Source organism: Tauraco erythrolophus, chromosome 3, assembly GCF_009769465.1.
Source record: "Tauraco erythrolophus isolate bTauEry1 chromosome 3, bTauEry1.pri, whole genome shotgun sequence".
Lineage (NCBI taxonomy): Eukaryota > Metazoa > Chordata > Aves > Musophagiformes > Musophagidae > Tauraco > Tauraco erythrolophus.
In genome coordinates this window covers 105,255,812-105,270,277 of record NC_141467.1, presented here as the reverse complement: position 1 = coordinate 105,270,277, position 14,466 = coordinate 105,255,812, and the positions used below count along the sequence as shown (strand labels likewise).

Below are 14,466 nucleotides of genomic sequence, written 5' to 3'. Positions count from 1 at the left end.
CCACCTCATTGCTGGCATGGCTGTGGCACCCAACAGCTGCTTCCTGCAAGATGCTGCCATGTGCAAAGGCTGTCCCGCCCCTGGGGGAGCAGCATAAAAGCCACCCAGCACCTCTGTCCCTCACACACTTCTCCTGACGCCTTCTCCTCCGCGGTCAGCAAGGTGAGCCTGAACCCCCTTCCCCTCCTCCTCCTGCCCCGTCTGACCTCTCTCTTCCAGCACGCTCTGCCCCCAGCCTCAGCACCCCTGACACCCCCCCACCATCACGCTCCCCACAGCCCCACACCAGCCTCCGCACTCCCTCGCCCTCCTGCATCACCACCCCTCACACCTCCACGTCCCTCCGCTTCCTCAGCACCCTCTCTTCCAGGGCCCCTCCACACCACGGCCATGGCCTGCAACGATATCTGCCGCCCCTGCGGGCCCACCCCGCTGGCTAACAGCTGCAACGAGCCCTGTGTCAGGCAGTGCGAGGACTCCCGCGTCGTCATCCAGCCTTCCACCGTGGTGGTCACCCTGCCAGGACCCATCCTCAGCTCCTTCCCCCAGAGCACCGCCGTCGGATCCTCCTCATCCGCTGCCGTGGGCAACGTCCTCAGCGCCCAGGGAGTGCCCGTGTCCTCTGGGGGCTTCGGCTATGGCTACGGCTTAGGAGGCCTGGGCAGCTACGGCTTAGGAGGCCTGGGCTACTATAGGGGCAGATGGGGCTCCTACCCCTGCTAAGGGCCATTGCCACCAGCCCTGAAACCAGCCACCCATACCCTGACAGCCATATCATAGATTGAGGACGCACCGCCACGCTTTGGCTGGCTGATGGGCTCCTCCTCTCAAGGCACCAAGCAACAAGCATGGAAGGGCAGCCAGGGCTGCCTGCAAACAGTGTCTCAACTACTCTCTGCTGCAAACTCCTTCTCACAAGCCAAAGACCACCAAGGACATCCAGTGTGCTGCTCTGACTGCGGACCAGGGAGATCTTGGTGATCTGGCAAGATCTAGTTCACAGAAGGGACCTCAGCTGATGGTCGCACTACTTGCACCTCAGACCAGCTCCCTTCCACTTGGCGCTCTTGCCTCTGCACTCTTTCTTTTCCTCAATAAATTTCTCCTGCATCCAAGCCTGAGTTGCCTTCTCTTCCTTCCTTCTCTCAGGGCTCCTCCATCTTAACCTGCACCAAACCAGGGCTCCAGAGGCCATCAGGGTGGGCTGGTGATGCACTAGCTCTCAGCCTCATTTAAGCTTGGCAAAACAATCCCATCCCAACACAAATACAGGGAGTGCTGGGGACGTCGTGTGCATGCGTGCTCCAAGGTGCCAAGACCTCTCCTGGGAAATATTTCAACAACACCACCACAAATTGGCACATTTTTGCCTTCCAAGCGCATGACACCAGCACTTCACTTGCCCAACCAAAGCCCTGGGGACAGTAGCGCTCAGCTGGCCATGCCGATGGTGCAACCTCCCACTGTCGGCACACTCTCAACCAACTCTCTTCTCCAGCACCACTCTCCAGCCCTATCAAGAAATAGTCTCAGGGAAGCAGAAAGGAAAGCTGGAATATGCAAAACAGAAAGGAAGGAAGGAGGAAAGGAAGGAGGAAGGGAGGAGTAACGGAAGGAGGAACAATGTGTGATTTCCAAACAGGGGCTCAGCATTGACCTCTGTGTCCCCATGCCAGAACCTGAAGGACACGGGCACACAGGGCTCAGCTCCCTTCCTCACCGGGACCATCACTGCCCAGGGCATCTCCCCTGTACTCTGCACAGGCGAAGGCAAAGAAGGGGCTGCACAGAGCATCGCGTCCCTCCTCCAACCTCCCTCCCGCTCCACCATTCTTCAGCTGCACCAGCCTTTAGGGATCCCACACATTTCTCCAAAGGAAAAGTTTGCAACAGGCAGCAAGGGAATCCTGGAGAAAACTCAACATGCTCTTCTGCTCCCTGTCTCATGGAAATCTCCATGAATCCCTGTCCTGGTATCACCTGAGATACCTGCTGAGGATGGCCACGGCGGAACCGTCTGTCCACTCCCGGGGTGCCGCTGGGCCGAGTTCACCCAGAGAGGACTGAGACCTGAGACAAACGGCCACACCAACACCGGGTCAGTTCAGATGGAATGGCACGAGGTGCCGGAGCTGAGTTTGCCCTGCAACTGGTGGAAAGACGGCAGGTGGCCCCCCTGCTGCCAGGACTGACTCGGTGGAGCAGGGACCTGCTCACAGCCTCTGGAGAAGCCACACAGGAGAAGAGATGCCTGAGCCTGAAAGAGTTTGTTGAGAATGGGACACATGACAAGGTAGAGAGGCATCCAGAGTCCGTGGGATGATACATGCTGGAGCGAGTGGCAACAACTCCCTAAGAATCCGAGACTGTGCTAAAGCCCGCACTGGAGCGATCCGATGGGGAAGGATTGCATCCTGTGGGTAGGACTCATGCTGGAGACGTCTGTGGACTTTTTCCTTGTGAGTATGGGATCCACTGGAGCAAGGGAAAAGGGTGTAAGGACCCCTCCTCCTTTAAGAAAAGGAGCGGCAGGAACAACATGGGATGAGCTGACCTGCACTCCCACATTCCCTGTCGCCCTGCGCTGCTGGGGGAGAAGGTAGAGCCGGGAAGAAAAGGAAAGGGCAGGAGGTGTTGTTTTTAAGATCTGGCCTGTTTTCTTGTTATCCTCTCAAGTAACTGGTTTTGTTTCTCTTAATCTTTTCAAGTAACTGGTAATAAATTGTTTTGCTTTATTCCCAAGCCGAGTCTGTTTTGCACGGGACCATGGTCGGTGGGTGCTTCCTCTGTTCTTGTCTCGACCCTCAGTCCGTTTATTACATTTTTCTCCTCTCCACTTCACTGGGGAAGCAGTGAGAGAGCGGCTGTGTGGAGTTTAGTTGCCGGATCAGCCAAACCACGACAATTTCCTCACTGAGGGTGGCTGCATGCACCAGAATGAGAGTGGGCACAAGGGCCCCAGCACAAACCAGCACCGCTCGCCTGCCCACCAAACCCCAAACATCCACGAGCTGCCTTTAGGCCGACCACACACCAGCCAGCGACACATCTGTCCCACTGAACCTCTCCAATCAGAGGAGTTCTCCTTCACGCTACAGCCAGCCGCCTGCACATCTCTCCTGCAGAGTCGGTGTGCGTCTATCGCAGCACTCCAGTGACACAACACATCTCACAAGTCCCAGGTCATCCCATGATACCACAGTTCCATGACCCAGCACACAGCTCTTGCTCCTCCTGCTTACTTTCCCAGCCTCTTTCCACTTCATGCCACTTCAGTGACATGCTGTGGTCCCAGCAGCTCCTTACTAAAAACTCAAAAGATCAAAGAACGGTTGAGGTTGGAAGAGATCTCTGAAGAACATCTGGTCTGACGCCCTTGCTCAAGCAGGGCCGCCTACAGCTGGTTGCCCAGAACTGTGTCCAGATACCTTTTGAATATTCCCAAGGGTGGAGACTCCACAACCCCTCTGCGCAACCTCTGCCACTGCTCGTCACCCTCACAGAAAAAAGTGTTTCCTGATGTTTGGAGGGACCCTCCGGTGTTTCACTTTGTGCCCACTGCCTCCGGTGCTGCCACTGGGCACCACAGAGAATATCCTGGCTCTGTCCTCTTTGCACCCTCCCTTCAGGTACTTAAAGACATGGATGAGATCTTTCTGAGCCTTCTCATCTCCAGGCTAAAGAGTCAAGAGTCCCAGCACCCTCAGCCTTTCCTTATATGAGAGATGCTCCAGTCCCTCCATCGTTCTTATGGCCCAAAGCTGGACTTTCTCTAGGATGTCCATGGCTCTCTTGTACTAGAGAGCCCAGAAATGGACAGAGGACTCCAGGTGTGGCATCACCAGTGCTGAGATGTGCTGGCAATGCTCCTCCAAATGCAGCCAAGGACACCACTACCTTTCTTTGCTGCAAGACCACGTTGATGCCTTGTGTTCAACTCGGTGTCCACCAAGACACCCAGGACCTCTTCTGCTGAGCTGCTTTCCACCTAGGTGACCCCCAGCATGTCCTGGTGCCTAGGGTGGTTCCTCCCCAAGATTAGAACTTTCCACTTTTTCTTATGGAACTCCATAATGTTCCCATCAGCCCATTTTTCCAGCCTGGCGAGGTCCCAAAAGGTTGGAAAAGACCCTTAAGATCATCCAGTCCAACTGTTAACAAACACCCTCAGGCCCTTTTCCACCAGGCAGCTTTCAGCCACTCTTGCTCAAGCCTGTGGCATTGCAGGGGCTTCTGGTGACCCAAGTGCAGGACCTGACACTTCGCCTTGTTGAACCTCATACAATTGGACTTGACCCATTGAGCCAGCCTGTCCAGATCCCTCTCTAGAGCGTTCCTACCCTCAAGCAGATCAACACTCCCACCCAATGTGGAGATGTCTGCAAACTTACTGTGATTGAACTCAATCACCTCCTCCAGATTGTCCCTCTGGATGGCATCCCTTCCCTCCAGCGTACCAACCGCACCACACAGCTTGGTGTCATTGGAAACCTTACTGAGGGGTCATTTCTTAAGAAAGATCATGTAGCCCTTTTCCAACCACCCTACTGGCCTCCTGAGCAGTGGTTTTGTACAGGGTGAGACTGGAAGAGCCTTGGGAGAAGAAAGGAGGAGAAGGCAACTCAGGCTGGGCTGCAGTGGAATTTATTGAAACAAAGAAAAGAGTGAAAATGCAGGAGCGCCAAGTGGAAGGGAGCGGGTCTGAGACGCAAGTAGGGCAACCATCAGCCAGGATTCCTTGTGTGTGAGAGATCTTGCCAAAGAACCAAGATATTCGTGCCCCGCAGTTGGGGAAGTGCAGCAGAGATCCCCAGTTCTCTTTAGGTCTTCGGAAACTGGCTGCAGCAGAGAGTAGTGGTAGTAGAAGAAGGGGTGAAGCGACGAAAAAGGGGGAGAAGAGGAGGAGATCCATGGGCCATGGTTCCAGGCAGATGGGGCAGGCTTGCCCCTTTCCTGCTTGCTTGTTTGTTTGGTGCCTTGAGAGCAGGAGGTGTGGATGGCAGGTCCACGTGCCAGGAATGGCCTGGAGGTGCGTCCTCAATCCGTGTCGTGACTTCCAGTGTGTGAGTGGCTGGTGTCAGGGGTGGTGGCAATGGCCCTTAGCAGGGGTAGGAGCCCCATCTGCCCCTATAGTAGCCCAGACCTCCTAAGCCGTAGCTGCCCAGGCCTCCTAAGCCGTAGCCATAGCCATAGCCGAAGCCACCAGAGGACACGGGCACTCCCTGGGCACTGAGGACGTTGCCCACGGCAGCGGATGAGGAGGATCCGACGGCGGTGCTCTGGGGGAAGGAGCTGAGGATGGGTCCTGGCAGGGTGACCACCACAGTGGAAGGCTGGATGACGACGCGGGAGTCCTCGCACTGCCTGACACAGGGCTCGTTGCAGCTGTTAGCCAGCGGGGTGGGTCCGCAGGGGCGGCAGATATCGTTGCAGGCCATGGCCGTGGTGTGGAGGGGCCCTGGAAGAGAGGGTGCTGAGGAAGCGGAGGGACGTGGAGGTGCGAGGGGTGGTGATGCAGGAGGGCGAGGGAGTGGGGAGGCTGGTGTGGGGCTGTAGGGAGCGTGATGGTGGGGGGGTGTCAGGAGTGCTGAGGCTGGGGGCAGAGCGTGCTGGAAGAGAGAGGCCAGACGGGGGAGGAGGAGGAGGGGAAGGGGGTTCAGGCTCACCTTGTTGATGGCGGAGGAGAAGGCGTCAGGAGAAGTGTGTGAGGGACAGAGGTGCTGGGTGGCTTTTATGCTGCTCCCCCAGGGGCGGGACAGCCTTTGCACATGGCAGCATCTTGCTGGAAGCAGCTGTTGGGTGCCACAGCCATGCCAGCAATGAGGTGGGGTGTGTTTCCCACACCACAATTCTCCAATTTCATTTCCTGCCCTTGAGGACGTGTCAACTTGTCCTTGGCGAGTCCTTTCAAGTGCGAGTATTAGAGGGCAAAGGCTTGGTGTTGATGCGCGTGTCAGGGCAGGCAGAAGTCGTGACCAAAGTGTAGGAGATGTGGGGTGTCATCAGTGATGTCATCCCGCAGAACTCTTGTGCTGTGGTTTGCCAGTGAGCTGTGAAGAGGGGGTTCCATTTGCTGGCAGCCGTGGAAGGCTGGTCTGGGCTTTGGAGCTGTGCCCGGTGTGACGCGCCGCCCCTTCCATCACATTCAGTCTCTCCCACCGTGCTCCGAGTTTGCTCGGCCCGTCTTTAGCCCTGGCCCTTCCCACTGGGTGTGCTCTGGGGGTGTCTTGGTGCCCCTCTTGCCTGTGGGGCTGTGTCTGGGAGAAAGGGGCTGCCTGGTTGGGCTGTAGCCATGTTGGGGCGCTCCCTGGGGCGGGCAGTGCCGGCAGGCACAGGAGGGCTGTTTGCCAGAGCAGGACGTTGTCCTGGCAGCCCTGGCTCAGAGCTCTCCAGCCCTGCCAAGTCAGGACTCCTACTGGGTTCCTCACGGACACGTGTTGGCCCTTCCATAGCGCTGCCCTTAGCTGGGGCCGGCACATTTGCAGCCTCTGGTGTGACACAGCGCTTGATGTGGATCACTTGGAAAGGGCAGGGGCATTTCTGGAGAGCCCGTGAGCGTGTTAAGAGTCAGAGGGCACGTGGGAGCAGCAGGGAGAATGTTCTGAGCCTTTGGGGTCTTTACTTGGGGTGAGTGCCGAGGGGTGAGGCCACTTCTCTGCACAGTCTTTGATGGGCGGAAAGAGAATTTTGGAACTGCAGAGGGTATGGGAGGTGAGCATGGTGCACGGGGCTGCAGAGTCAAGGCCTTGGTGATGGTGGATGCGTGCCGAAGGGTTTACAGCACGGTTGCTCCACCAAGGTGAGTGTTTTGCAGGGTGTTTTTCATGCAATCAGTGCTTGTTGCTGAGGAAGATGAAGGGAGGTAAAAAGGAATGTCTTGGGACTGCGTGTACGCAAATGCCCTAGATGTTGTCCAACCACCACGTAACCCACAAGCCTTTCTCTGTTCGCAAAGAACAGGTCAAGCACGGCACCTTCCCTAGTTGCCGCACAAATCAACTGTGTCAGGAAGTTGTCCTCCACACGCTCCAGGAACCTCCTAGACTGTTTCCTCTCTGCTCTACTGCATTTCCAGCAGACATCTGAGAAGTTGAAGTTGCCCATGAGAGCAAGGACTAATGATTGTGAGACTTCTCTCAACTCCTTATACCGTATTTCAGTACAACGATGTCTATATGTCGTGGGTTAGGCTGAGTTCGGCAACCAAACCCACGCAGCTCTCCCAGTCCAGTAAAATGGAGAGGAGAGAAAAATGTAATAAAAGAGCTGAGGATCAAGACAGGAACAGAGGAGCACCCACCAACCACGGTCCCGGGCAAAAGAGGCTTTTTCTTAATGCAAAACTATTTATTAACAGCTACCTAGAAAGAGAAAAGCACACAAAAACAGTTACTTAAAAGAATAACGAGAAAACAAGGCCAGGTCTTAAAAACAACACCACTCCCCCCCCTTTGCCTCTTCTTCCCGGCTCTACCTCCTCCCCCCAGTGGCGCAGGGGGGCAGGGAATGGGGGAGTGCAGGTCAGTTCATTCCAAGTTGTTACTGCCGCTTCTCTTAAAGGAAAAGGAGCCCTTACACCATTGTCCCTTGCTCCAGTGGATCCCCTACTCACAGCGAAAGCGTGAATCCTACCCGCTGGGGGGCAAATCCTTACCCCATCGGATTTGCCCCAAGTGCGGGCTTTACCAGTCCTGGGCTTTTAAGGAGCTGCAGCCACTCGCTCTGGCGTGGGTCATCAACAAACTTTAAATGTGCTCCGGCGTGGGTCGTCATGTCAACCTTAAATGCGTCTCCGTACAGACTCTGAATGCGTAAAATGCGTAAATGTGTCTCTACCTGTGCCCATGATTCACAATAGTCTCAGGCTCAGGCATCTCTTCCCGACGTGGGTCATCCACTGGTTGCGAGTGGGTCTCTGCTTGCTCCACCGAGGACTTGTTTGCAAAGGGGCTGCTGGCAAGGGGGACTCAGCCGCGGCACACGTTGTTCCGTTCCATCTTCACTGACCTCTGATCTGTGTGGCTGTTCCTCTTAGATTTCAGTCCTGTCTGGGTGAACTCGGCCCGGTGGGCGCCCCGGCACCGGGGCTCTCCCCGAGTTCCCCAAGCGGCTCCGCCACCGCCATCCTCGACGGGGCGGGCATTGGGCCCGGCCCGGGCCCCCAGCCCGGCCGGGAGCTGGGAGCGGGGGCCGTGCCCCCCTCCCGTCTCCTTGCTCCTGGGCACAGGCACACACCTTTCCGGTTCCTTTGTCCGACGTAAATAGGGCAATTCGCAGAGGCGCCAATTGGCTCAAGCCCCGAGGGGGACGGGAGTCCGGTCTGATGGGCAGCTTCTGCCACCCGGACCTCCCCCCCCACTTCAAACCATAACACTATAACAGACTCCCACCGTTATATCGACCTTGTGGCTTTGTCTCCTGATTGTCACTCACAAACACTCAACCCTATTGTCACCATCATTAAGCTCTAGACAATCAAAAACACTCCCTAACATACAGGGCTCCCCCAACACTTCTCCTTCCTGATGTATTCTCATAGAAGCCACCCCTGAAGCCCCTGTGCCACCAAAACCTTGCCACAAAACCCCAAAATACACAAGTATGATGTTAAAAGCAAGAGGGGTGCCCTCTAACACTGGCACTAAAAAGCTGCCGCCAAGGACAAGTTGACACGTCCTGAAAGGGAGGACATGGAATTAGAGAAATGATGTAAGGAAAACACACCCCACCTCATTGCTGGCATGGCTGTGGCATGAAACAGCTCTTTGCCGCAAGATGCTGCCATGTGCAAAGGCTGTCCCGCCCCTGGGGGAGCAGCATAAAAGCCACCCAGCACCTCTGTCCCTCACACACTTCTCCTGACACCTTCTCCTCCGCCGTCAGCAAGGTGAGCCTGAACCCCCTTCCCCTCCTTCTCCTGCCCCTTCTGGCCTCTCTCTTCCAGCACGCTCTGCCCCCAGCCTCAGCACCCCGGACACCCCCCCACCATCACGCTCCCCACAGCCCCACACCAGCCTCCCCACTCCCTCGCCCTCCTGCATCACCACCCCTCGCACCTCCACGTCCCTCCGCTTCCTCAGCACCCTCTCTTCCAGGGCCCCTCCACACCACGGCCATGGCCTGCAACGATATCTGCCGCCCCTGCGGGCCCACCCCGCTGGCTAACAGCTGCAACGAGCCCTGTGTCAGGCAGTGCGAGGACTCCCGCGTCGTCATCCAGCCTTCCACCGTGCTGGTCACCCTGCCAGGACCCATCCTCAGCTCCTTCCCCCAGAGCACCACCGTCGGATCCTCCTCATCCGCTGCCGTGGGCAACGTCCTCAGCGCCCAGGGAGTGCCCGTGTCCTCTGGGGGCTTCGGCTATGGCTATGGCTACGGCTTAGGAGGCCTGGGCAGCTACGGCTTTGGAGGCCTGGGCTGCTATAGGGGCAGATGGGGCTCCTACCCCTGCTAAGGGCCATTGCCACCAGCCCTGACACCAGCCACCCATACCCTGACAGCCATATCATGGATTGAGGATGCATCGCCTCGCTTTGGCTGGCTGATGGCCTCCTCCTCTCAAGGCACCAAGCAACAAGCATGGAAGGGCAGCCAGGGCTGCCTGGAAACAGTGTCTCAACTACTCTCTGCTGCAAACTCCTTCTCACAAGCCAAAGACCACCAAGGACATCCAGTGTGCTGCTCTGACTGCGGACCAGGGAGATCTTGGTGATCTGGCAAGATCTATGTCACACAAGGGACCTCAGCTGATGGTCGCACAACTTGCACCTCAGACCAGCTCCTTTCCACTTGGCGCTCTTGCCTCTGCACTCTATTTTCTCTCAATAAAGTTCTCCTGCATCCAAGCCTGAGTTGCCTTCTCTTCCTTTCTTCTCTCAGGGTTCCTCCATCTTAACCTGCACCAAACCAGGGCTCCAGAGGCCATCAGGGTGGGCAGGTGATGAACCAGTTCTCAGCCTCATTTAAGCTTGGCAAAACCATCCCGTTCCAACACAAATACAGGGAGTGCTGGAGACACCTGTGCGTGCGTGCTCCAAAGTGCCAAGACCTCTCCTGGGAAATATTTCAACACCACCACCACAAATTGACACATTTTGGCCTTCCAAGTGCATGACACCAGCACTTCACTTGCCCAATCAGACCTTGGGGACAGTAGCGCTCAGCTGGCCATGCGAAGGTGCAACCTCCCCTTCCTCAGCCTTTAGGGCTCCCACACATTTCTCCGAAGGAAAAGTTTGCAGCAGGCAGCAAGGGAATCCTGGAGAAAACTCAACACGCTCTTCTGCTCCCTGTCTCACACAGAAAACTCCATGAATCCCCATCTTTAGCTGGACCTTCCTCACTAACGGTGCCTCCATGCACCAGGAACAAGGGTGTTCAGGAAACTTCACGGCCACAACGATGCTCAGGCAGGAGCGTGGGCACAAGGGCCCCAGCACAAACCAGCACCGCTCGCCTGTCCAGCACACTGCAAGACCACTGGATTCGGTCAGCCTGGAGCAAAGGGGGCTCAGAGGATAAGTCATTTCTCTCTCAAACTCCCTGACAGAAGGTTGTAGCGAGGTGCGGGTCAAATAACAAACAACAGGATGAGGAAAGGGGCACCGGTTACACCAGGGAAAGTTTAGATTGGATTTTAGGAAAAACTTCTTCACCAAATGGGTTTTCAAGCATTGCAATAGGCTGAGGGACAGGGAAGTGGCTGAGTGACAATCCCTGGAGCTATGGAAACCAAGTGTGGATGTAGTGCTCAAGGACATGGTTTAGTGGTGGACTTGTCTGTGTTGAGTTTACAGTTGCAGTCAATGATCTGAAGTGTCCTTTCTGATCTAAATGGTTCTGTGACATTTGAACTGTGTGAGGTTCAATAAAATCAATAAAAATCAATAAAAATGCAACCAATAAAAATGTCAACAGACTCTGCGTTTCCTGCCTGTGCTGCAGGGTGCTCGGGACACCCATGTCAGATCCCCTGTAGTGGTTCCCCCTTTGCTGTTGTCCCCAGCCCAACTGCCTGGCAGTGCCCATGACACCAACTTCCCTCACACCAGGAACCAGGGCCACCAACACAGGGTCCCATGTCCTCATCTCCCTTGCTGACGGGTACCCAGGTCACCAAGCCCCTTGCTCTCACATCCTCACCAGACCCAAGTGTGGATTCCTGTTGCGCTGTCCCCCTGGCTGCGTGGTCCCCATTCCACCTACAAGAGAGTCCCCGGGGTCAGAGCCTCCTTCGGCCGCATCCACCTGCTCCGGCATGGATCCACAAGGGGCTTGACGTGGGTATCTGCTCCGCTCCAGACCTCCATGGGCTGCAGGAGGACAACCTGCTTCACCAGGGTCTTCACCATGAGCTGCAGGGAAATCTCAGCTGCAGTGCCTGGAGCATCTCCTGCCCCTCCTTCTTCACTGACCTCGGTGTCTGCAGAACTCTTTCTCTCACGTACTCTCCCTCCTCTCTGCCAGCTGCTGCTGTGCAGCAGTTTTGTCCCTTCTTAAATATGTTGTCACAGAGGCGCTACCGCCGTCGCAGCTGGGCTCGGATTTGGCCACTGGTGAGTCTGTGTTAGAGCTTTCTGGAACCAACTCCCTCAGACACAAGGAACGAATATAGAATCATGGAATCACAGAATTGTTTAGGTTGGAACAGACCCTTAAGATCATCAAGTCCAACTGGTAACAAACACCCCCAGGCCTGTTTCCACCAGGCAGCTTTCAGCCACTCTTCCCCAACCCCGCAGTGTTGCAGGAGCTTGTGGTGACCCAAGTGCCTTGTTGAGCCACATACAATTGGACTCGACCCATTGAGCCAGCCTCTCCAGATCCCTCTCTAGAGCCCTCCTACCCTCAAGCAGATGAATACTTCCGCCCAAATAGGTTTTGTCTGCAAACTTACTGAGATTGCACTCAGTTGCTTCCTTCAGATCACCCTCCCGATGGCAACGCTTCCCTCCAGTGTGTCAACTGCACCACACAGCTTGGTGTCATTGGAAAACTTACTGATGGATCACTTCTTAAGAAAGATCTTGTAGCTCTTTTCCACCCACCCTATGGCCGCCTGAGCAGTGGTTTTGTAGAATAATCTGGAAGAGTCTTGGGGGAAGAAAGGAGGAGAAGGCAACTCAGGCTGGGCAGCAGTAGAACTTTATTGAGACAATGAAAAGAGTGAAAATACAGGAGCGCCAAGTGGAAGGAAGCTGGTCTGAGATGCAAGTAGGGCGACCATCAGCCAGGATCCCTTATGTGTGAGAGATCTTGCCAGAGCACAAGATCTTTGAGATCTGCAGAGGGAGAAATGCACCAGAGGTCCCCAGTTCTCTTTGGGTCTTCAGAAAGTGGTTGCAGCAAAGAGCAGTAGAACTAGCAGAAGGGATGATGCGAAGAAGGAAGTGGGAGAAGAGGAGGAGGTCCATGGGCCATGATTCCAGGCAGTTGGCACAGGCTTGCCCCTTCCCTGTTTGCTTGCTTGTTTGGTGCCTTGAGAGCAGGAGGTGTGGATGGCAGGTCTACATACCAGGAACGGCCTGGAGGTGCGTCCTCAATCCATGTTGTGACTTCCAGTGTGTGAGTGGCTGGTGTCAGGGCTGGTGGCAATGGCCCTTAGCAGGGGTAGGAGCCCCATCTGCCCCTATAGCAGCCCAGGCCTCCAAAGCCGTAGCTGCCCAGGCCTCCTAAGCCGTAGCCATAGCCGTAGCCGAAGCCCCCAGAGGACACGGGCACTCCCTGGGCGCTGAGGACGTTGCCCACGGCAGCAGATGAGGAGGATCCGACGGCAGTGCTCTGGGGGAAGGAGCTGAGGATGGGTCCTGGCAGGGTGACCACCACGGTGGAAGGCTGGATGACGACGCGGGAGTCCTCGCACTGCCTGACACAGGGCTCGTTGCAGCTGTTAGCCAGCGGGGTGGGCCCGCAGGGGCGGCAGATATCGTTGCAGGCCATGGCCGTGGTGTGGAGGGGCCCTGGAAGAGAGGGTGCTGAGGAAGCGGAGGGACGTGGAGGTGCGAGGGGTGGTGATGCAGGAGGGCGAGGGAGTGGGGAGGCTGGTGAGGGGCTGTGGGGAGCGTGATGGTGGGGGGATGTCAGGGGTGCTGAGGCTGGGGGCAGAGCGTGCTGGAAGAGAGAGGCCAGAAGGGGCAGGAGGAGGAGGGGAAGGGGGTTCAGGCTCACCTTGCTGACGGCGGAGGAGAAGGTGTCAGGAGAAGTGTGTGAGGGACAGAGGTGCTGGGTGGCTTTTATGCTGCTCCCCCAGGGGCGGGACAGCCTTTGCACATGGCAGCATCTTGCAGCAAAGAGCTGTTTCATGCCACAGCCATGCCAGCAATGAGGTGGGGTGTGTTTTCCTTACATCATTTCTCTAATTCCATGTCCTCCCCTTCAGGACGTGTCCACTTGTCCTTGGTGGCAGCTTTTTAGTGCCAGTGTTAGAGGGCAAAGTCTTTGTGTTGATGGTGCGTTTCCTGGCAGGCAGAACTCATGACCAAAGCGTAGGAGAGGTCGGGTGTCATCAGTGAGGTCATCCCATGGCACTCGTGTGCTGTGGTTTGCGGGTGTGTTGTGAAGAGAGGGTTCCATTTCCTCGCAGCCCTGGCAGGGTGGTCTGGGCTTCTTCGATGTGTGGGGCGTGAGGCTGGGCTGCCCCTTCCATCGCATTCCCTGCCTTGCTCCAAGATCACTAAGCCTCTCTTTACGCCTGGCCTTTCCCATTGGGTGGGCTCTGGGGGTGTCTTGGTGTCCCTCCTGCTTCTCAGTTCGTAGCTGTGTGTACTGGATTTTCCTGGAAGGTTTTTGTGGTACGGGGGCTGCAGGGGTGGCTCCTGTCAGAAGATGGAGTAACAAGAGGCCATGTGGTAGCCCTGTATGGTAGGGACAGTTTTTGATTGTCTAGAGCTTAAAGATGGTGACAACAGGGTGTCGTGTTTGTGGGTGAGAATCAGGGGGAAGGCCAACTGGGCAGATCTCATGGTGGGAGGCTGTTATCGACCACCCAACCAGGATGAAGAGGCAAATGAAATATTCTGTAAGGAGCTGAGAGAAGTCCCACAGTTGCTAAATATGTTTCTCGTGCAGACTTCACCTTCCCAGATATCTGTTGGAAATGCAGTGGAGAAGAGAGAAAAGAGTCTAGGAGGTTCCTGGAGTGTGTGGAGGACAACTTCCTGACACAGGTGGTGAGTGAGCCAACTAGGGAAGGTGCCATGCTCAACCTGTTTGTAAACAGAGAAGGACTTATGGGTGTCGTGATTACTGGAGACCATCTCGGGCACAACGATCACATAATGACAGAGTTTTCAACTCTTGGAGAAGTAAGGAGGAGCTTCAGCAGAACTGCAGCCTTGGACTTCTGGAGGGCAGAGTTTGGTCTGTTCAGGAGCCTGGTTGACAGACTTACTTAGGAGCCAGTCCTGAAGGGCAAAGGAGTCCAGGAAGGATGGACATCCTTCAAGAAGGAAAGCAGGCCGTCCCCAT

The 14,466-nt window shown here is 56.0% G+C and overlaps 4 protein-coding genes across 4 annotated transcripts; 2 read left to right on the top strand and 2 right to left on the bottom strand.

The window, feature by feature from the left end:
• Positions 1 to 390: 390 nt before the first annotated feature.
• Positions 391 to 723, top strand: LOC147529108 (feather keratin 1-like). The gene has a single exon (XM_086609632.1). The coding sequence runs from the start codon at positions 391 to 393 to the stop codon at positions 721 to 723; it is 333 nt and encodes a 110-aa protein (XP_086465758.1).
• Positions 724 to 5,099: 4,376 nt separating this feature from the next.
• On the bottom strand, positions 5,100 to 5,438 carry LOC147529107 (feather keratin 1-like). Its single transcript, XM_086609631.1, has one exon. It carries the CDS (start codon positions 5,436 to 5,438, stop codon positions 5,100 to 5,102), a length of 339 nt encoding a protein of 112 aa, XP_086465757.1.
• Positions 5,439 to 9,115: 3,677 nt separating this feature from the next.
• Positions 9,116 to 9,454, top strand: LOC147529106 (feather keratin 1-like). Its single transcript, XM_086609630.1, has one exon. The coding sequence runs from the start codon at positions 9,116 to 9,118 to the stop codon at positions 9,452 to 9,454; it is 339 nt and encodes a 112-aa protein (XP_086465756.1).
• Positions 9,455 to 12,600: 3,146 nt separating this feature from the next.
• Positions 12,601 to 12,939, bottom strand: LOC147529105 (feather keratin 1-like). Its single transcript, XM_086609628.1, has one exon. The coding sequence runs from the start codon at positions 12,937 to 12,939 to the stop codon at positions 12,601 to 12,603; it is 339 nt and encodes a 112-aa protein (XP_086465754.1).
• Between the last annotated feature and the right edge of the window lie 1,527 nt (positions 12,940 to 14,466).

What these genes read in the sequence shown, in the direction of transcription:
- LOC147529108 (XM_086609632.1), top strand. Translation starts at nt 391, where the DNA reads ATGGCCTGCAACGATATCTGCCGCCCCTGCGGGCCCACCCCGCTGGCT.
- LOC147529107 (XM_086609631.1), bottom strand. Translation starts at nt 5,438, where the DNA reads ATGGCCTGCAACGATATCTGCCGCCCCTGCGGACCCACCCCGCTGGCT.
- LOC147529106 (XM_086609630.1), top strand. Translation starts at nt 9,116, where the DNA reads ATGGCCTGCAACGATATCTGCCGCCCCTGCGGGCCCACCCCGCTGGCT.
- LOC147529105 (XM_086609628.1), bottom strand. Translation starts at nt 12,939, where the DNA reads ATGGCCTGCAACGATATCTGCCGCCCCTGCGGGCCCACCCCGCTGGCT.